We start from the raw sequence: 20,608 nt of genomic DNA, 5'->3' as shown, positions 1-20,608 counted from the left end.
AAGATACCCTAATACCTCTTTTTGTAAAAACAAAAAAAAGCAATGTTTCTCCTTATCTATCATTTCTAGTCTTAACAAATAAGTATACATATATGATATCATTTATGGCTTTTAGTTATGACTAACAAAATATATTGCAAGACGACCTACTATTATATGTCTTTGACAACTCCATATAATAATATAACGTGCATTGTATTTTTGCAACATACAAGTTTAATGTTACTTAGATTAGCACCTCGTTCCTTTAGATACTCCAACAAAATTTATCTGTTTACCATTTTTCTGTTGCTCAACGCATCGTTTATGGGTATTTCTCGAAACATTTGTAATTTAGTTCATATTTATTTGTGAAATGTAACGATCTTGCTAAATATTATGCTTGCAACTTGCTTTTTTAGTCTTATGACATTTTCTTGCTTTGACATCTCATTAGATTTGTCCTCGTACCGTCTTTTCCCATCGTTTGTGCGTGCCTCCTGCGAGCATTAAATTTCTCCATATTACTATAAAGCCCCAATCAACATATTTATAATTTAGTACATGTCGGTTATGGAATCTACGTACTTAACCACTAGCGAGCGGTTACACTTATTACCCGTTTTTCCCGCGCTTTACTACATGTCCATGCAAAAGCTAGTCGAACTCTATAAACATCTTATATGCCTAATGCACATCATGAAAAATAAAAATCTAGTTGACATTCCTTATAAGAAAAAAAATATCTGTATCAACATTGTATATAGTATATGAAATAGAATACCATGTATTTTTTGAACTTCTAAACATACATGAATAAAAATATTAACTTAGAGAAATAACACACATCAGCTTAACTTTTTTTAATATCACTTCTACGTATTCTATAGTTCCAGCATATACCAAACCAAGGCACATGTTTCATTTGAATGCCAGTAGAATTACAGAAAACAGCTTTGTTTGCACACGGGATCGGCAAAAAAAACCAAAACAACCAGGCCTGCGTAAACCGTATTAATCCCCCCTCTCCTCCCGACCCACACCCCGCCTCCCCCCCCGTCCCCTCTCCGAGCAAAAACATCCGGTCCTCCCGTCACCGCCGACCTCGCCTGCGCCGCCGCCGCAGTTGCCTCTCGCGGTGCCCGGACGAATCTTGCGGCCGGTGCGGTGGGATAGGACCCTACCAACCCGGCGAGACCCGTGTATGTGCCTCCCAGCCCTAGACGTCGCACAAGGCTTTAGCTGTCTACGACGCGCCGCCGAGCACCACGCCGCCGGGCACTTACTCTATCGTTCCCTCTCTCTCTGGGCAGGATTTTTTGCTCACCTCTCTTCGCTCCGTATCGCTGCTGCAGGGCCGGTTCTCTCTCCTAGTGTGGGGTGGAGATCCATCAGTGCGAGACTGCGAGGGGCTGATTTCCTTCTGGTTTTGGTGAGTAATCCTTGCTTGTCTCGTTGAATTCCTTTGGTCTTATGGTTCGTTTTGTTCCCCATTCAGTTAGTTTTTGATTTGCGTGCTGCCTGATGCCCTACTTACCCCAATCCATGAATCCATGGTTCGATTAGGTTTTTCATCTTCGTCACCGTACAAACAAGATAGCACTTGCTCGTACCTGTTTATGGTGAGGGTGTGGTCGGTTTTCCGAGAATTTTGGGGGTTCAACTGAACCCCCATGACCCAAGTGAAGTCCTCTCCTTGTGGAGCTCGTGGTGGCTGAAGGGAGGGTGTGTGGCCAGGGGAGATGGATGATACCTTGGCTATCATAAGGAAGAAGTTGAAGAAGCGGAAGAAGGGCAAGGATGGTACTGATTTCGGTGAAGTGGCTGAATGTGGAGCTGATGCTCAAGTATTGGTTCAACAGGAAGATGTGCAGGGTGCTGTTCATACAGGTGATGGTGTTGCTGATGAGAAGAGCAATCTGAATGTCGTAAAATTGGGGGATGTTGAAGTTGCTGGGGATGGTGCTCAGCATGTGGACGATCTGGGGTTGGAAGACTCCTTGTCGGTGCTGTTTACGAGATCTGGTCGGAAGTCTCGGCAGGTCTCAGAGAAGGAGGCTGAAGGTGCCGAAGTTGCTTGTCCACATGAAGAGGAAGGTCTTGACAAGGGATCTGTTTTGGATCCCGATACAGCTTCCAAGGTCACTAAAAGGAGAAGGCGACGTACAAAGGAAGAGATGAAGAATGCTGCTGTGCAGGATCGGAAAGCCTCCTTGCCCCGTAAAGCAAAGGCAAAGGCAAATGGTGGCACGTCTACTGGACACTACAAGGTTGGTCCTCAGCAAACCTTGGGAGGATCGTCTTCTGTTTCTCCTAAACTGGAAAATAAGTCTGTTGGGAAAGAGAAGGCTGCAGATGATGGATTATGCCATCGATCATTAGGAGAATCGCTTCTACAAGAAGATGTGGAAGCCCACAAAGTACTGAAGGATGGATCTAGGAACCCTTCCAATGGGTCCACTCATCACTTTGAAATCTCAGCTCGGGCAAGCAATCACCCTGTGCTGAAACCTTGTTCAGGGAAGCTTGCTGAAAAAACATCTTGCACTGCAGCAAACATGATCAATGTTGGTGTTTCTGATGCACACGCATGTTCCCAAACACTAGGGAAGGACAGCAGTGATGATGTAAATTTTTCTCAAGGCAAATCACCAACATCAACCATAAGAAGGAAAACTGGTCTAAAACCAAAACAGGTGCCCCGGAAACCTGTTCGACAAAAAGAGGCATTATCATCTCTTGATGCTGATAGTAAACCAGCTGAAACAACAGAAAGTATTGAACCAAATGCAGCTGTGCTTACAGAGGGAAATTTCGATCAGCTGGCTGTTTTGGGGGCCAAGGATTCCTGTTCTTCGCATGACATGGCAGCACCTTCAAATGATGTGGATATGGCTGATGTGGCAGTGCCATTGGATTATGAAGACACGGAGAACGCATCAAAGGTGAAACGTGTTACACGAAGTTCCAAAAAACGCAAACATGGTGACATGGCATATGAGGGTGATGTTGACTGGGAAACTCTAATGCAAGAACAGGGGCTGTTCTCAAACCCCTTAGCAGGTTTTGCGGACCAATCAATAAAATCAAAAGATAAAATTAAAACTTCTGAAGTTTATGAGGGTGGAGGTGATAATGGTCTTGCTGCAGTACGTGCTGGCCTAAAGGCAAAGGCTGTTACACCACTTGAGAAGATAAAGTTCAAGGAAGTCTTGAAGCACAAGGGTGGCCTTCAGGAGTACCTAGAGTGCAGGTAGGTAGTTTTACTTTGTGCTATATGTACCCTAATTTCCTTTTTTTACCATATTAATATCAAATTTTGGTGCATTATTGTTTTTCTCTGTCTGTTTCTTTTTGCATTCCAGGAATATGATACTAAGCTGCTGGAGCAAGGATGTTAAACATTTATTGAATCTTGCAGAATGTGGTGTTTCCGTTGTTCCTTTGAAAGATGAGTTGCCACGTCACACGCTTATTCGTGATGTGTATTTATTCTTAGACCAAAATGTAAGTTGAGTTGCCCTTATTCTTGGTCAGGCTTCATAACACAGGTTTCATTATTTTCCAAAATTGCCTTACCAGATTAAGCTGTCAACTTCCACCTAGCGTTAGCTCCAGCTATCACACCTCTTTGACAACTTTCTCATTGACCTTTCGAACCATGGAGATTTTCCTTTTACATGCAATCAGCTTGTTTGTTTAGTTAGTTTGTTTTTCTTAATTGCAAAAGTTTGTTCTGAATACACACCATACTTCATCAAATTTCAGGGCTACATAAATGCTGGAATTGCATCAGATAAGGTGGCAAAGGAGCACGACACTCCAGAAGTTGTGGATGTACCCAAGCTAAATGAATCAAATCAAATGGAATCAGTCAGCATTCAAGATGGCATTGTCTCTGTACCACTCCAGAATGGGGATTTTGAGTATGGCACAGGCATTGAATGCTGCAGAACTGTATGTGTAAAAAATACTGTAGAAGCATCAAATGACAAGAATTGCCCCACTGTTGACTGTGATGCTCTGGAGTTGCTACCTTACTTGAAGTCTGAAGAACAGCCCACTGAAGAAAAGAATCTAGGCGTGTCAACTGAAGGTAGAGATGCATCACTGCCGTCCAACAATTTGGATATCCAAGGCAGGTCATATCTGGACAGTTCTGTTGGAAAAGTTGAAGTCTCTCACCAACCAGAAGCCCCAGAAATTGAAACTTGTGGAAACAACTGTCAAAGTGATAGGGCTGAATCTGGTGTGTGTCGCAAAAGGGTAATCATTGTGGGAGCTGGCCCTGCTGGTTTAACTGCTGCTCGCCATTTGCAACGACAAGGTTTTTCTATCACTGTTCTTGAGGCACGAGATAGGATTGGTGGTCGTGTTTATACAGATCGCACGTCACTTTCAGTTCCTGTAGATTTGGGTGCTAGCATTATTACAGGGGTGGAGGCTGATATAGCTACTGAAAGACGGGCTGATCCATCCTCTTTGATTTGTTCTCAGCTTGGTCTTGAACTTACTGTGTTGAATAGTGCTTGCCCTCTGTATGATGTAGTAACTGGCAACAAGGTTCCTGATGCTCTGGATGATGATTTAGAAGCTGAATACAATGGCCTTCTTGATGAGATGGCACTGCTTTTTGCACAAAATGGTGACAGTGCAATTGGTTTATCCCTTGAGGATGGACTGGAGTACGCTCTTAGGAAGCACCGTGCAGCTCAACATATGGATATTGTTGAGCGGGATGATCACTTAAAAAGTTTGACAAATGCTGGAGCTATGGACATTTCCAAAAGTGCTTCAACAGAAAAGGAGATAGCTCATTGTGGGAAGGATGATAAGGTAGACGTCCTCAGTCCTCTTGAGAGAAGGGTTATGAACTGGCACTTTGCACATTTAGAGTATGGTTGTGCTGCAACCCTAAAATCCGTGTCCCTTCCATACTGGAACCAGGATGATGTATATGGAGGATTCGGTGGTCCTCATTGCATGATCAAAGGGGGCTATGACACTGTTCTATGCAGCCTTGCAAAAGGACTTGATCTTAGGTTAAATCATATTGTGACTGAAGTACTGTATGGACATGGTGAGTCAGGGGCTAGCTGTAAGGATGGCAAGCACGTCAAGGTTTCCACTTCAAATGGAAATGAATTTATTGGAGATGCTGTGTTAATCACTGTTCCTCTTGGTTGCTTGAAAGCACAGACAATTAAATTTTCACCCTCCTTGCCAGATTGGAAACTATCTTCTATAAACAGGCTTGGGTTTGGTGTTCTAAACAAAATAGTATTGGAGTTCCCTGAGGTATTTTGGGATGATAATGTGGATTACTTTGGTGCAACTGCAGAAGAAACAGATTTAAGAGGACGATGCTTTATGTTTTGGAATCTCAGAAAAACAGTTGGGGCACCAGTTCTGATAGCTCTACTTGTTGGGAAGGCTGCTATAGATGGACAAAGCATCAGTTCTGATGTTCATGTTAACAGTGCTATGGTGGTTCTCCGAAAGCTCTTTAGGGATTCTTCTGTACCTGATCCGGTTGCATCTGTTGTGACAAATTGGGGCCTTGATCCATTTAGTAGAGGTGCTTACTCCTACGTTGCAGTTGGAGCATCAGGAAGAGATTATGATATTCTTGGAAGGCCAGTTGCAAATTGTTTATTTTTTGCTGGTGAAGCAACATGCAAAGAGCATCCAGATACTGTTGGTGGTGCAATTTTGAGTGGTTTGCGAGAAGCTGTTCGCATCATTGACTTAGTAAACACTGGAAATGACTATATCGCTGAGGTAGAAGCTCTACAAACTTACCAAATGCAGTCAGACAGTGAAAGGAGTGAAGTTAGAGACATGTCAAATAGACTTGAAGCATGTGCACTTTCTACCGCTCTAAGTAAAAACACGTCTGATGTGACGTATCCAATTGTTAGCAAGGAATCTTTGCTGCAAGAAATGTTCTTCAGTGCAAAAACAACATCAGGGCGCCTACATTTGGCTAAGGAGTTATTGAAGCTTCCTACAGATGTTCTTAAATCGTTTGCTGGATCTAAAGAAGGACTAAGCACACTGAACACTTGGATTCTTGTAAGTTGATTAATGAGTTGTTTCTTTAAGCATTGCATAGTACCCACCAGTACTTTTCCTATGTTGAAATTCATCATGTTTGCAATCTAATTTTGGCAGGATTCACTTGGGAAAAATGCTACTCAACTACTGCGGCACTGTGTGCGCTTGCTTGTGCTTGTTTCCACTGATCTGGTAGCTGTGCGTTTGTCAGGTATATACAAAGTTCCATATCCCTTTAAGTAGCATCTGTTAGGGAATGCCGCTAGACATGGCAGGTGTTTCATGTTCCTCCAACAAACTTTGGAAGGGTATAAACCCACATTGGGTTATTACATTCTTAGGAATCTAATTTACTTTCCAGTTTAGCAAACCCCTTCCTGTTTAACCTTTATATAATGGTTGTTTATTCACTAGGTTAATGAAAAGGAAAACAAATAAGCAAATACCTATTACCAAGAGAAGAGTATTACATATGTGCTGAATTGGTTATTTGATCTCTGTTAGTGCGCCTGTGGATGCTTGTATAAATTATTTTCTATTGCAGCCTGGCGACAAGCCTGATTCTTCTCTTTGAACTTCATGCAGGAATTGGGAGGACTGTAAAGGAAAAGGTTTGTGTGCACACAAGCCGAGATATTCGTGCTATAGCTCGTCAGCTGGTCAGTGTTTGGATCGAAGTTTTTCGTAAAGAAAAGGCCAGCAATGGACTCAAATTGCTGCGTCGAATGCCATCAATTGAATTAAGTAAGACAAAGAGTAAGGATTTGCAATCAGGAAAGCCTACCTTACGTGTGCCAAATGAAACTTTGGACAATAATAAAGTAGCTTCCCAGCGCCAGCGTGCAAGATTCGCAAGTAGCCACTCACCACCGAAAACAAGCAAGAAGTTTGAGAACAAGGAAACAAAATTGGAAATCGGGATGGCTACAAGGTCCGATGGCAACTCGTTTTCCCCAAAACAACAACATGGTATTGAATCTAAGGTGGAGCATGGCATTCCTATGTCCGAGGAAGAAGCTGCTGCATTTGCTGCTGCTGAGGCAGCTCGAGCTGCTGCCATAGCAGCTGCACAGGTTTGTGACTAAAGTTTTCTTTTGATTAAGATTCCAACTAGCTATGTTTTAATCTTCACCATTGATCATCCTTATCAGCTCTCATGAATTTTATCAAAAAAAAAAAGCTGAGAAAGCTTGTTATGTGCCTCTCCACATTGTCATAATTTCATTACCTTACACTGCAGAGTTGGAGATTTTGTGCTACTTTAAATTTTTTCCATCAATTGCAAAATCTGAACATAAGGGAGGCACATGTTAATTCATCCCGCCAGATCATGAAGCCAGATTCATGTATTGTAAAATCCAGGGCATATATTTTTCTGCATTCTAACCTGTTGCTCTTATTTCTTTTAATTTATCACTGAGTGAAGTGTTTCTTTCCAGTACTTCAATAAAAAGCTAGTTTGGTCCTTTCCATGTTGTTTTCTTGCATTGATGATCCTCATTTGTGCATGTGTTTGGGACATATCTTGTATCTGCAATGATTAGAGCAAGTTTACTTACCATTGTTAACCATCACGTGTGATCGAACATCCCTGACTTTAGTTAAACAATTCAGGTAAAAAATAGAAAATTGAGAAAATTCGAGGCAGCCAATTGCCAATTATGGTAATTATGAAGGCTCTAATTTGAATTAGAGTGGTACATGAAATATTCTAGTTGGTGATGTTAGTCCAAAATAAATGAACTCCTTACTCATGAATGTTTTTTGTGTGCTGATCTTTTCATAGGCATATGCATCTGTAGAGGCAGAGATAAGTGTGCCTCGTGAGCTTCCAAAGATACCATCATTCCATACTTTTGCGATGCGTGATCACCATTTGGATGAATCTGATACAAGAAAAAAGGGAGTGAAGGATAATTTTGGGAGACTTGAGTGCATACTGGAAAATGGTTCCAAGAATGGCAAAGCTAAGAACTCCTCACCTGACGATGCCAACTGCGCTGATGTTGACAGCTTGAAAATGTCTGGTGATAATGGCACTCAGAGGAGCCACTCGAACGAGAAAGCTTGCCTAGCAAATACTAGGGATCATTCTACAGACATTGGTGTTTTATTAGACGGTCGGGCATGGGTGGATACTGATACAATATGCATTGATGGTGTGAAGGATCCTCTAGCCATTGAGAGGTGGCAGGCACAGGCAATGGAAGCTGATAAAGAATTCTACAGTCGGATACGCATACCGGATGATGAAGATGCAACTAGTCAGAAGCAAGCGTGCCGTAGTTCTGCCTCACAGGGTGCCGACAGCAAACCTGCATCCGAACGGCAATCAAGAGGCGTGGAGCACATAAAACAGGGTCTCGTGAATTTCATAGCCTCGCTGCTGATGCCATTGTACAGAGGAAAAAAGATAGATCGTGATGGGTACAAAACAATCATGCGGAAAGCTGTTAACAAGGTATTATATCCTGTATTTTTTTTAAAAAAAATCTTGCGAATTTGGATTATCAACTTGAAAACGTAGCTTGATAGACTTTGCTTTGCTATTGTTTTATGGTAGTTGGTTCATACTTTAACATGTTTATTTTCAACGTAGTGCGCATGTTTTGCTCAATTTTCTTATCATGTTATTTCCATCACCCTTCTGTGATCTATTTTAACTGTTGCCTGGTGAATTAGGTGATGAATATGATAGTAGTAATACTGACAGTGTCTCTGTTTCTCTGTGTCTCCTCAGATAATTGAGACATGCTCAGAAGGAGAGAAATTGATGACCACTCATGAGTTTCTTGATGTTAAAAGGAAAAATAAGGTGCAGCAATGTTCACTTCTTCCCAAAGTTTTATACTTCGTACAGACCCTACCTTACCAATACTGCATAGCCCTCTACCAATGATGGTCGTTATTCTGTTGATTTTTATCTGATGACTTGTGATGCCATTCTATGTCTTAATAATGTATTCTGATAATTCTTTTACTTTATTGGAAAAATGTTATGTGTTTTAACTCATGGTTGTTTACCATCAATGCAGATTGAATCCTTTGTGGACAAGATGGTTGACAGGCATTTGCATGTGGTAAGCAAACCTGCCAAACCATAAGGTTCACATTCACAGTAAGCCAGTAAGGTGTTGTGTGCAAAGGAAGCTACTCTCTTTCAAAACACCAAGCTCTCACTCAGTGATCGTGCTCCAATCCAAATGAACCAAAACCTCAATTCGGAAACTGGCATGGTTCATCAGTGTTGCCGAAAAGATCAGCAGGATACTATTACCCAGACTATCAGGGTGGCATAGAAGAGCATTGACCAGATCAGTGCATTTACTTTTGTATTTAGTTAGGCATCATTTCCATCATTGTAGCTATAGATCAGTAGAAGGCTTAGACCTCTGTGCACTCGACAAGCATGTTGTGCATGCAGTAGCTTGGATGCCAAGTTGAGTTTCTGTGGCTTGATGAAGTGGCATATGAAGATCCAGGATTCAGCATGGTCTCATATGCAATGAGGGCTCTTGCGCCTTATATGGTGGTAGTTCAGTCCAGCCTAGCGGATTAATCCTGTTCGTTGTTCAGAGTTAACTTACACCAAAGTAGATCCTCTTCTTCTCTCTTTGTTGTACAGTTCTTTTGCAGTTTCTAACAGGCGTTTAACTTATAGTCGGTTGGGTTAGAAAGGCTGCAGTTGGCAGAGAAGGTTGAGCTTTGCAGCCCTTTGTATATCCTTCGCTGCTTATAATGTGCATCCTTGATGATTGTCGAATGCTAAATGATTGCAAAAGAAAATGATGTTTACCCCCTAAGTTCTCTTGTTGATTTCTGCCTTTCAATATGTTTGTATGCTTTGATATGATTGTATGACTTAAGGGGGATACACTGCCATTGTGCCATGGTGTTCCAACTTGTTTCGTGGATTCCTTCATATAGTGAGGCAAATGTTTCTATTCTTCTGTATTCTGTGCCTGGAGCTCTGACAGTAGAGCTTTACTTTGCATTCTCCTCTTGAATATTATACTAGCAACAAAGGCTCAATACTTCAGTTGTGCAATCTCAGGATGTTTATAGTACCATGCAACAGGTTTTTGTAACCACATGAGTTGTTTTTTTTACTACATGTTTGTTTATCGAATATGATATGCCCCTATTTTTTCATACCATTATTCAAGGCTCTTGTCTTTTTCATAAAGTTCTTTGTTCCCCTGGTGTATCTGATATACTACTTGTCTCCACTTCCAGATCCGGTATCTGGGTTTTGTCCAGTGATTTTTCACTTGTAATTACTCTGCAGGTAGATGTTACATTTCTCTTGTACTATTCTTTGTTACTGTGGTAACTTCTGCCTTCTCACGTGCATCTTGTGTGCTCTTCACTGATTAAATGCCTGCTGGACCAGAGATATGGCCACTAGGAGATGCCTTCACCGGGGATAATTTCAGTCCACTCCTTGCATGGATGCATAAGTACAAGGAGTCCAGTTTAACAGGTATACCTTTCGATCATCAGATCCAATCCAAAGGATTTTTCCTTCTGTAACTGATATCATTTCCTTATCATTGCCATCTGAACTCTTGTGCAGGATGCAAAATCGACACATGACTGGTTTGACAAGTATACTGAGGTAGGTGCTGCAAGTGGCATGAACGGATCTCAATTTTTACCACTCCCAAGTCCCAACAAGCCTAGCCGGGCTGGGGGCATGGCTACAGCATTGCTCACTTTCATGCTTGTTGTTTCTCATGCGGGGTCGTTTTGTCCAGGCAGTTCTTGAACAGGAACAGGAAGGAACCCAGATCGCACACGCGGCCACCATCCCGGGCTGTGGTCCGCTGCTTGCTTGGGGATGGTGGGCACGGGAGGATTGATGGAACACCTCAAACGGGGAGCACTTGTATTGAATGAGCAGGCTTCAGCTCACTGTAGCACATCATGAGATCTTGCATGGCTGCATTGCATCAGCCAGCCTTTACAACACTGATTACAGAGTAAATTAAGCAGCTGGAGATAGTGCCATTACTCGATGTTTCAAACAAAAACCTTGGGCCAGAGTGAATGGTTGCTGTTAGATTGAGCCGTTTTGTTGTGCAGGCAGGCAGTGGTAGCTGTAATAACTCTGCCCAAGTACAGCAAGCTGTGGCCCTAGTTGGGGGACAGTGTATCTGCGTCTTTTATCTTTATCGTCCTTCTGTGGCAGCTCCTTATGATCTCCATCAGGTAAAGATCAGAAAGCCGGATGAACAGTTGATGGGGAGGAGTTGGGCAGTTATATTGATTTTGCTGTGCGGTGAGTTGTTTTTTGTTTTTCTTTTAACATGTTGGGTCCATTCGTAATTTTATATGCAGTTATGCACCATTTATGGGAACAGGCGACAATGCATTTCTAAGTCCACAGGGTACAGTAAGGTATGGTGTGGTGACATTTGCTCTGAATCTCTCTGCAGGTTGACGCGGAAACTATTTCTCCGGGTCCAGATTTGAGTTGGACTGACCACTGGCAGCCACGACATGGGAATAAAGTGAGTGTTCAATCTCCCCATGGTTCCTTTGATCCACTTCACATTGATTAGGTTCTTTCATAGGGTGGTGGCCAGCGGAGGAAGCGAACATGTAAGAAATCAGATACCCCTCTTCAATTCTAGCTTTATTCCAGTGATTCATATCGTATTTTCATTTTCGATTATAATACAATGTTACAGGAATGCACGGTGAAGAAAACAGGGGAAGAGAAGGTACAAGCTCCACAAATTGATCGTGTCATAAGTCACATTCTGTCCATGGATTACAGCCAAAACGACTCATCATTTATCATAATTATACACAGGACCAGGCAAGAATTTTCTCAGCCTTCAATATGAAAACTTGAGAACGAGAAGAAAATACAATGGGGGGAAAAGAAAAGAAAAAAGGTAAATGTAATTAGGTAACCTTCACACATCTCTCGAGCCCTTCTGCCCGTACACTTCCTGTTGCCTCCCTTCAGAAACCTGTTGCTCATTGCAGTGCCGTGTTCTTCGAAGACCCACCCTTTTGCTAACCTGATTCTGAGGTGCGTTCTTAAACACTCCCTGTGATTTCGTCCTATAAATAATTTACCCCCAGCAATCTCACCGTTTCCTGTCCCATATCTCCTCCAGCTCCCTGGCCAGGTCCTTCTGCCGGCCGACAACAATGGTGACGTGATCCTTGCCGTCGATGACCTTGACCTGGGCGCGCGGGACCTTGGCCTTCACCGCGTAGCTGCACTGCACGGGGAGGAGCTCGTCGTCCCTGCCGTGGTAGATGGTGACGTCGCAGGTGAGCTGGTCCCGGACCACCTCCAGGCACTTGTCGATCTTGCCGGCGCTGCCGCAGATGATGTTGTGGAGGGTGTGCCACGAGGCGATGTGGGTGTGGCAGAAGAAGCCGTCCATGAGGTAGGTCCGGACCCTGCACGACGAATGGTTGGTCAGGTTAGCCGAAAATAACCGCCGCTCTGAATCCATACCCTGCCTAGCTTGGTTTAGCAGCTACTGCACTAGTTATAAGCAAATTCTTGTTCATGCGCCCCGCTGGCTACGTCTGAATAGACAGAAAGATGAAATGTATACATCCCTTTCGGGGTGCTCTTCACGGAACCCAGAGAATTGGAGAATTAATGGCCGTTTCCTTTTCTTCTGATGCCGCTAAATAAGCCTATGCAACTACTTTAGGCATTAATACACACATTAACTTTAGGCATTCATACCATGGTGCACCCTTTTCACGGAAAACATCTATTGTTCGTTTGCATTTAAAATGAACGGCAAATTATGTTTTTTTTTCCCTACGAAAGTTTGAGGAAATTCAGTGAAACCAGCTGAGTAGCTGGCACAGCAGGTTGGTGAGTTGGGCAGCGGCAGCTCGGTGTCTGAGCACTGGCCTGGGCGCCTGGCGACCCGGCAGTGGACCGGCAGATGGCCGCTGGCCGCTGCACCGAGCACCCCAACGGCTGACCGAGGTCAACTCAATTCCTATGCACCCCTATTAACTGCCATTGATCACATCGTCGCAGCGACGCAGGCCGGGCGGGCCCCACCGGCGCTCCTAAATGCTGGAGTACGAAGAGAGTGGAGTACCCTACCCTGAGTTCCTATTGATGCGATGTGAACTGTGACGAGTGACGACCTCTACGGGCTCGGTAATTCCCGTTGGTTTATGCAAATCAAACCAACCAATGGAAGATGTCCAAGCGTCGTCCCCAAAACCCGCTGCAAGAAAATGTCGTTGAGCCGGTCGCTGACCTAATTTCACCTCACAGATGCGCACCAAATTCCATGATTTCGGTTCCTTGTTTTTTTCTACTGAAGAATAGTAGAATGGAAAGGCTTGTTGCCGCAAAAGTTTCCTTTTCTAAGCACGAAAAGAAAAGAGAGAGAAGGCGGCAGTATGCAGGTGGTGAAAAAAACATTGGATTCGCTGTTGGTGCTGGAATCTGGCCTCGCACGCGTACCTGTAGAGGGTGAAGACGCGGAACGCGAGCTCCCAGAGGCGGTGGTGCTTGCAGAGCACGATGCTAACGGTGCGGCTGAGGTGCTCGTACCAGCACGCCACGGAGGCGCCGAACGCGATGGGCGGCCACACCCGCCGAGGCGCCACCGTCCGGAGCACGTACTGCGTCCCGACCTCGCCGCGGGGCACCGGGAAGTAGGGCTGCAAGAACACACCGTCAGAGCGCGCGCAGATCGTCAGACGGTATGCGATTGCGAGGGAGGCGGCGAGCTTACCGGCGCGACGAGGGTGAGGGACCTGACCGCGGCGGGGTACTTGACGGCGAGCGCGAGCGCGAGGATGGAGCCCAGCGAGTGCGCCACGATGTGGAAGGACCTCACCCCGTGCCGCTCGATGACGGAGCGCTCGATCATCTCCACGTGCTCCCGCAGCGTGTACAGCGAATCCGCCGGCTTGGGGCTGCGCCCGAACCCGAGGAGGTCCACGGCGAACAGCCGCCGCCGGGACCGCGCCGCCGGGCTCACGTGGGGGAGCACCGTCTCCGTCCAGAACCCCGACGACGAGATGAACCCGTGGATGAACAGCACGTCCTCCTCCGTCGCAGCGCCGCCGCCGCCTGCGTCGTTTGTTGTTGTTGAGAAACAGCGGTGAGAACTGGGGAGAGTGCTAATAATATGGCCTCTGGTCGCGACGTAACGTACCTTGCGGCGCCTCGACGTGGACGAAGAGGCGGTCCGTGTCGGCCGGGTTGCAGTTGGCGCAGTGGCAGTCGGACCACCGCGGCGACGGGTACGGCCGGTGCTTGCCGTCGCCGGCGCCGCCGATCTTGCCCCGCAGCATCTGCACGATGGCGGAGTGCACGGTGACCCCCGCCGGGCGCCGCGTGGAGGCGCCGGACCCCGACGCCGAGGCCGCCGCCGACGCCGCGCAGGCGACCACGGAGGGCCGCGTGTAGAGCGTGTCGGAGATGTCCTCGAGGTGCAGCCTGGTGGCCGACAGCATGCTGACCACCTTGGAGCCGCCCCGCTCCGACACGACGATCTTGCCCGCGGCCCCCGCGGCCGCCGCCGCCGGCGACGAGCGCGAGCAGTAGCAGGGCCGCCACGCGCCCTCCGCCACGTAGTCCGCCGCCTTGTACACGGCGCAGAGCAGCACCTCCAGCGCGTCCAGCAGCACGAACACCACGACGCTCACGGCCTCGTTCGCCGCGCGGCCGGCCGACGCCAATGCCGCCGACCACCGCGCCGCGGCGCCCATCTCCACGACGCCCCGCCGGAGGAGAATGCTCTAGATAGCAACGCCCGCGTGGAGGGGAGAGGCGGCAGCGGCTCAGGGGAAGGTGGCGGTGGGGGTGGTAAAGAAGGGGAGGGGAGGATGCTGCAGTGGTGAAGTGAATTGATGATGCCCTCGCATTAAAGTGCAGGGGTTGGTGGTGGTTGAACTGACACGGCCAACTGGTGCGCGCGTCGCGGCTGGGCTGGGGCTCCGCTCCGGACCGAGCGCAGGCAGGCAGGCAGCCCAAGTAAGCTCAGCGCCTGCACCTGTCGGAGGCCATATTCATAGGTAGACGACCAGTCCACGGGAGGCGACAGGCCATGCAGTATCTGTTGGTAGTGAACGAAAAAGATTAGTGGTGAGATCAGAGGGCAGTGTTTCACCCATGGAGGTCGCTTGCCATTGCTAAATTCTTTTCTAGTATCGTACCAACTTGCCCCCTTGAAATTGGAGGCCAAGGTCCAAGGAAACAACGGGACAGTGAAAGCACAAGAGGCCACAATTTTCTGAACCATCGTTGGCGTCGCCGTTGGCGCTTTGTGTGCGCCCTGAACGGCAGTCTCAAGGCGCAGCAAACAACAGCATCTGTCTAGGTTCCCCACCGGACACAGGACTCTTTCAAGGTAAACATGGAAGGATAAACAAGGCGTTTTTCTAGTGTGGCCACATGTCCTGAATTTCTGACAGTCTTCACACGTACAATGCTCCTTGAGCCTTTCAGTTCTGTTCAGGACAGTTCAGTACAGGGGTGCTCGATCGATCGATCCACCGCTCGGTGTTCCCAAGGCCCCCAACTGCTGAACTGCATGCAGCTGCGTGCTTGCCTCGCTGCAAACAAAGCCGGTTCTGTGCAACACCGACAAGCTCTCGTCAACAGAAAGTATACGCATGCAGCACAGGTCAAGGAGTCCGGCAATGGTGGTGCGTACGCATGCGTTTCCAATTTCCCCTTTTTTTTTTTCCTCGGGACATACGGGCTCGAAATACGGTTCCCAAGTACAAGATTGGGGACGAAGATTTCGGCCATAATGCATAGGCACGTCTTGCTACCTAGCGTACACTTTCTGAGGGGGAATTTCGATAGTGTACATGGCTGGGCATTTGCAGCGTTCTACGTACGCACATGGTTGTGCACACGCGTCTCTTTCGGGCACGACGCGAGGCAAGATTTCGGGGCTCTCTGTAGTATGCAGTACTGCAGCGCAGTAAACATGTTGTACTGTAGCAGAGCCAGACCCAAGGACGTTGCGAGAGCTAGGCGTCGCGTCTAGCACGTTCCTGGCTGCACACACTAGTCAATATTCGATGCGTCCATGATCCGAAATATTCGTGCCACTGTGCTCCTCCACGAGACAGAAAAAAGGACCTCCCGTGCTGCCGTGCAGACATGTGTACATGGAGTCATTATGGACAGGTTTACTGCAGTTTCATTTCAGTAATTGAACTCTCCCCAACCTGACAACATTCTTTGTGTACATGAGCTTCAGCTACCTGACCAAGAGTTCAAAGATGGGAACCTGAGGCTGCATATTTGAAGCTACTGCGGTACAACTCTACATGATTTGATCCAGGGATTGGCGACGATTTAATCCAGATCCAGTCATTTACGTAGTAAACACAGCTAGATAATAACCTGACGAAACAATCAGGATCTAGCAAAGGTAGCAAGTAGCCACCATTTTCCGCCGATGGATTAGAGTACCAACCGGGGGGGTACGGACACCGTGAGCTTACGTGATTTTACACTAGTTTAGTAGGTGAGCTAAGGCGGGAGGAAAGCTGAGACGAGCGGCCCGTGTAGGTGAGCAGGAGCCGGAATTCAGAAGCCCCCGTTGTTTATTGGGGGGAATTCCAGCAGTACAAGGCTCCAATTCAGATCGAATTGTTTCTCGATTTAGGTAGGGGTTTGCCTCTTTGGCATGCGAGAGTTGGCACCAGAGTCACCGGTTGAAAGAGACGGCCTGCCGGGCATTGGTGAGCTGACTGCGGTTGTGCAGCAGTTGTATGCTACTGTAGCATACTGCATCTGGGATTTGTAGGTAGACTGATGGTTGTGGGGGTTAGAAAAATCCAGTGAGTGAGATGGTCTAATACAGATGGAAAAACACACGTGATTCGTGTATGCGTTGCGTGCAAGGAAGCAGAGGTTTAATCATTTTCAATTTGGCGATTTGATGAATTGTAGTGAATGAGCAATGCCGAGTCAATAGTGTAATAAAATGGATGGGTGTTTAACTATTTATTGGTGATGAAAAGTTTATTGAAAAAATCAACAACGTTCAAGTACGAAAATGTATATGTTGAGTAACCATTGAGATAACTTCTTTGATCATTTTTGTCAAATTCTATAAGAATGCCTCAATTCTTTCCACCAGGATTGAACGGAGGATAAGAGCAACTGCAACAGATTGAATTTCCCTGTTCCCTTTTACCCTTTATTCCCTTATTGAGGAATCCCCTTCCACAACTTTTGAATATGGCCGTTGCTAGCGCACGGGACGTCCGATGGGAATCCGTTGCAACATCAAAATACAACATCTGCAACATCGAAAGTACGAGGTTACAACATTAAAAAATATGCGAAAAATCGTTCAATGTACACATCGTTTCTGACAAAAAAAAATTCCTACCGCAACATCAAGCGCATGTTTCATGCAACGTTTCCAAACAAAAAATCACCACATGATAGGTTGAGCTTGAGCACACAGGTGAAACACTAAAGCACAAAATGCTGCAACACGAAAAAATAACAGATGAAACATCGAAAGCCAATTGTTGCAACATAAAGATGCATTCATCTGCAACATTCGCGCATCTATAGTGTTTGCAACTTCTAAAAAACTACTGCAACATCATGGGTACCTAATGCAACATGGACGTCGAGAAACACAAGAGAAAAGCCTTCTCCTAGCTTGAACTGCCGGCGCAGCCGCGGCGTTGCTGCCCATGCGCCCCTGGCCGTGGGGGAGCGGTGGTTGGTGCAGCTCGCCCGCCCCTAGCCGCGGGGAAGCGGCGGTCGGCGCCCGGCGCCCAGCCATACCCCAGCACTCGAGTGGCGCACCCCAAGCCGCCCCTGGCCGCGGGTAAGCGGCGGCCGGTGCTGGTGCCCGGCCGTGCCCCGGCGCTCGAGCGGCATGCGGCAGAAGCTCACCATCATCTATGGCGTGGGCGAGCTGGATGAGCAAGGCAGAAGCTTATCATGGAAGGAATGGTCAGAGGAGATCGGGTGAAAAGGATAAGAATGCCTGGAAGGTCAAACCAGCGGTGGAGGGAGCATATATTTTTTTTCATGTGGACCACGTCCGATATTTGCACTGCCCGTCGGACGACCAGACGGAAGCATTACCATTTGAATTTTGAAGAGGAGTGCTCCAGCAGATCCCCTCTCCCCCTTTTCTAAAACTGACAATGTGCAACCCACCTGTCAATGACCAAACCATCTTCTTCTTCCTTCCTCCTCTCCTCCTCCCCCTCACTCTCCACTTCCTTGCTTCTCACGTGGCAGGGGGCAGCGGTAGCCTCTTGGTCTGCTCGCACACATGGGAGGGCGTGCTGGCCTGCCACGGACAGGGGCAGCGGCGCTCGGGGACAGGCGACGACGGCGACATGGAGGGAAGGCCTACCGGCGGTGGCTCAAATCGTGCGGAAGGGAGAAGGAAAGGAAGAAGGTTGATTTCCCCCTTGGAAAGGGAGGGGCAGGAGGATAAAGGGGATTGAGAAAAAATAGAGAGGATGGAAAGGCAATATGTTTGAGCGTGTTTTTACCTCTCAATCTCCTTTATAGCTGAAAAGTGGAAAGAGAAAAGGGGAAAGGGGATCTGTTGAAGTTGCTCTAATACATACACTAGTTCAGCCCGAGTTAAGACAAGTTGTTGACGTTAAAATCGGGCCAACACACAAACACACTTTAACATGCGACGTGCAGAGGGGCTCCTTGCAGCTTCTCTATGTGGGCCGGTTAGACCTGTATGGTAGGCTGGTTGGACCGTTCTTGCCGGGGAGCCGGCGAGGATCCAACGAACGCCCACCCAGAAGGGATCCTATCGAGGCAGGCGCATCTTGGGTTGCCCTGGACTCGGCAGGCCAACTAGGAAGCCTCCTCATGCCATGGAGATAGGAAAAGAACAGCACATGGGGTTGGAAAAGTAGGGTAACAAGTAAGAAAGGTAAAAGATGCAAAATAGTAGATTGATATGTTTTTTGATCAATTGGGTGTTCTCAATCGGCCGTGGCCCTTTATATTTATAGGGAGGGGAGGTCTTGCCCCTTTAGAAGTCAAAACTCTTACAAATTCCATGTCAAAATACAACTCCTAACTCGGACTACACAGACCAAACTGGTTTGACCGCCCTGGCAAACCGGTTTAATCGATTTTCTTGGGTGCGGATCTTCCCGAGGTCATAACTCTCTCATCCAAATTCCAAATCGGACATTCCACATATGAATTTTGATCTACTTGATGAGAGGTACACAATGATGACATCCAATTTGCATTTTAAGAACTTTGGTCCAACCAGTCTGACCGGTGGGGAGATTGGTTCAGAGACCTGATTGTCCAGTTCTGTCAATTTTGACCTTGAACACATGCCCCCTGTTTTATAGCAAAGTTTGCATACCAAAAAACATTCTCAAAAATTAAAATTGTCTAAAGACGATGATAAACAATACATTGCCCATATGATGGTTTCTTTGTGGATGCTAATGTAGCCAAAATAGAATTCTAGCAAATACAACATGTATGAAACTACTACTTCCGGCTTTGAACATCTAAGCATATCTAATAACAGAAATCTTGATGCGTCCATGGTGACCAATTATGGCTCATTGGTAAATCATAATCATAATATTGATAATCATAAAACAAGAACTAAGGATTATACCAAAACTATGGATTATAATTAGATATACCTGAATATGCACTCCATGACATATGCATCGGCGGAATTAATGATGAAGACCAATGAGAGGATCGTTGATGCCTTTTTACCCTTGTGATGACGAACTCCTCCTTTGATTGCCTTCTAACTGATTGATTTGCTTTTGCTCGGCTATTTTCTGATACTTATGTAACAATTCAGCAAAGCTTGGCTTCTTCTTCATCACGTTGCTCTTTGTTGTGACTTTTGTAGCTCTACCAGAATTTCTAGGAAGACCGGTTTGGACACCGGTCAGACCGGTTCCTTCAGAATCAACCACTTTGAGGTCATCTTGCCCCCCAACCGAACTTACATGTCATTCAATTATTTTATTTGAAACGTGTTCAACATCAGGGGAATCTGATCAACAGAACTAGCCGATGATTCTTCAATGTTCGACTTTTCTATGTCTAGTGTCAAATCTGAATTTCAATTAATCTACCATTCTTTTTGACACGATAGACTTGGTTGATCACCTTACGCTTATTTTTCTGCACAAACCAATTCTTTTGATCAAAACGGTCATTATATATGAGTGGTGGCTCATTAATTACCGGCTCCCTGTAGCTCCCTGTAGGTAATGTAATGTAATCTGGACACAAATATTTAGGAAGAGATGGCATATGAATTATAAGATCATGGAGGATAAGATTCCCATGGCACATGTAAAGGTGATCCATATGATGGAAACGACGTTGATGTAGGAAAATTATTCAATTGCTGATTCTGATTATGGAACTTCTGTTTTGGAACAGATTTTGAATGCCTGGAAGTTTTAGGCCGACTAGCATCATTGACATCTTTTTGTCTTTGGGACTTAGGGGGAAGCTTCTAATTTGGCTTCATCTTTTCCTTTTTATGCTTATGATGGCCTTTTGATTCAACGGTTTTCCAAACACCAACCTCAGGTTTCTTGG

General features: G+C 46.2%; 2 protein-coding genes across 4 annotated transcripts; one reads left to right on the top strand and one right to left on the bottom strand.

Moving 5' to 3' along the window:
- Nucleotides 1-1,022: 1,022 nt before the first annotated feature.
- On the top strand, nt 1,023-9,926 carry LOC101756078 (lysine-specific histone demethylase 1 homolog 3). 3 transcript variants are annotated; one of them, XM_004983781.4, is made up of 10 exons: nt 1,023-1,181; nt 1,293-1,411; nt 1,546-3,232; nt 3,345-3,486; nt 3,748-6,054; nt 6,154-6,247; nt 6,622-7,109; nt 7,823-8,497; nt 8,777-8,851; nt 9,072-9,926. In XM_004983781.4, exons 3-10 carry the CDS (start codon nt 1,722-1,724, stop codon nt 9,138-9,140), a joined length of 5,361 nt encoding a protein of 1,786 aa, XP_004983838.1. In that variant the 5' UTR covers nt 1,023-1,181; nt 1,293-1,411; nt 1,546-1,721; the 3' UTR covers nt 9,141-9,926. The 3 variants fall into 3 exon arrangements, with proteins under 3 accessions (XP_004983838.1, XP_004983839.1, XP_004983837.1); XM_004983782.4 differs by having other exon boundaries at nt 1,024-1,181; nt 1,335-1,411; XM_004983780.4 differs by having other exon boundaries at nt 1,025-1,411.
- Nucleotides 9,927-11,757: 1,831 nt separating this feature from the next.
- On the bottom strand, nt 11,758-14,877 carry LOC101755680 (probable lysophospholipase BODYGUARD 3). The gene is made up of 4 exons (XM_004983779.3): nt 14,202-14,877; nt 13,776-14,116; nt 13,502-13,701; nt 11,758-12,459 (listed from the first exon to the last, which is right to left on the bottom strand). The coding sequence occupies exons 1-4, from the start codon at nt 14,755-14,757 to the stop codon at nt 12,138-12,140; spliced, it is 1,419 nt and encodes a 472-aa protein (XP_004983836.1). The 5' UTR covers nt 14,758-14,877; the 3' UTR covers nt 11,758-12,137.
- Between the last annotated feature and the right edge of the window lie 5,731 nt (nt 14,878-20,608).

Source organism: Setaria italica, chromosome IX, assembly GCF_000263155.2.
Source record: "Setaria italica strain Yugu1 chromosome IX, Setaria_italica_v2.0, whole genome shotgun sequence".
NCBI classification, from domain to species: Eukaryota; Viridiplantae; Streptophyta; class Magnoliopsida; order Poales; family Poaceae; genus Setaria; species Setaria italica.
The sequence above is the reverse complement of the archived record's forward strand: the minus strand, read 5'-3'. Positions and strand labels throughout refer to the sequence as shown.

Excerpts from the sequence above, each read along its gene's own strand:
- LOC101756078 (XM_004983781.4), top strand. The coding sequence starts at position 1,722 with ATGGATGATACCTTGGCTATCATAAGGAAGAAGTTGAAGAAGCGGAAG. Across the intron at positions 7,110-7,822 it reads CTGCCATAGCAGCTGCACAG|GCATATGCATCTGTAGAGGC; the intron begins GTTTGTGACTAA and ends ATCTTTTCATAG. Across the intron at positions 8,498-8,776 it reads TGCGGAAAGCTGTTAACAAG|ATAATTGAGACATGCTCAGA; the intron begins GTATTATATCCT and ends GTGTCTCCTCAG.
- LOC101755680 (XM_004983779.3), bottom strand. The coding sequence starts at position 14,757 with ATGGGCGCCGCGGCGCGGTGGTCGGCGGCATTGGCGTCGGCCGGCCGC. Across the intron at positions 13,702-13,775 it reads CCCTCACCCTCGTCGCGCCG|CCCTACTTCCCGGTGCCCCG; the intron begins GTAAGCTCGCCG and ends GTGTTCTTGCAG. Across the intron at positions 12,460-13,501 it reads CGCGTCTTCACCCTCTACAG|GGTCCGGACCTACCTCATGG; the intron begins GTACGCGTGCGA and ends TTCGTCGTGCAG.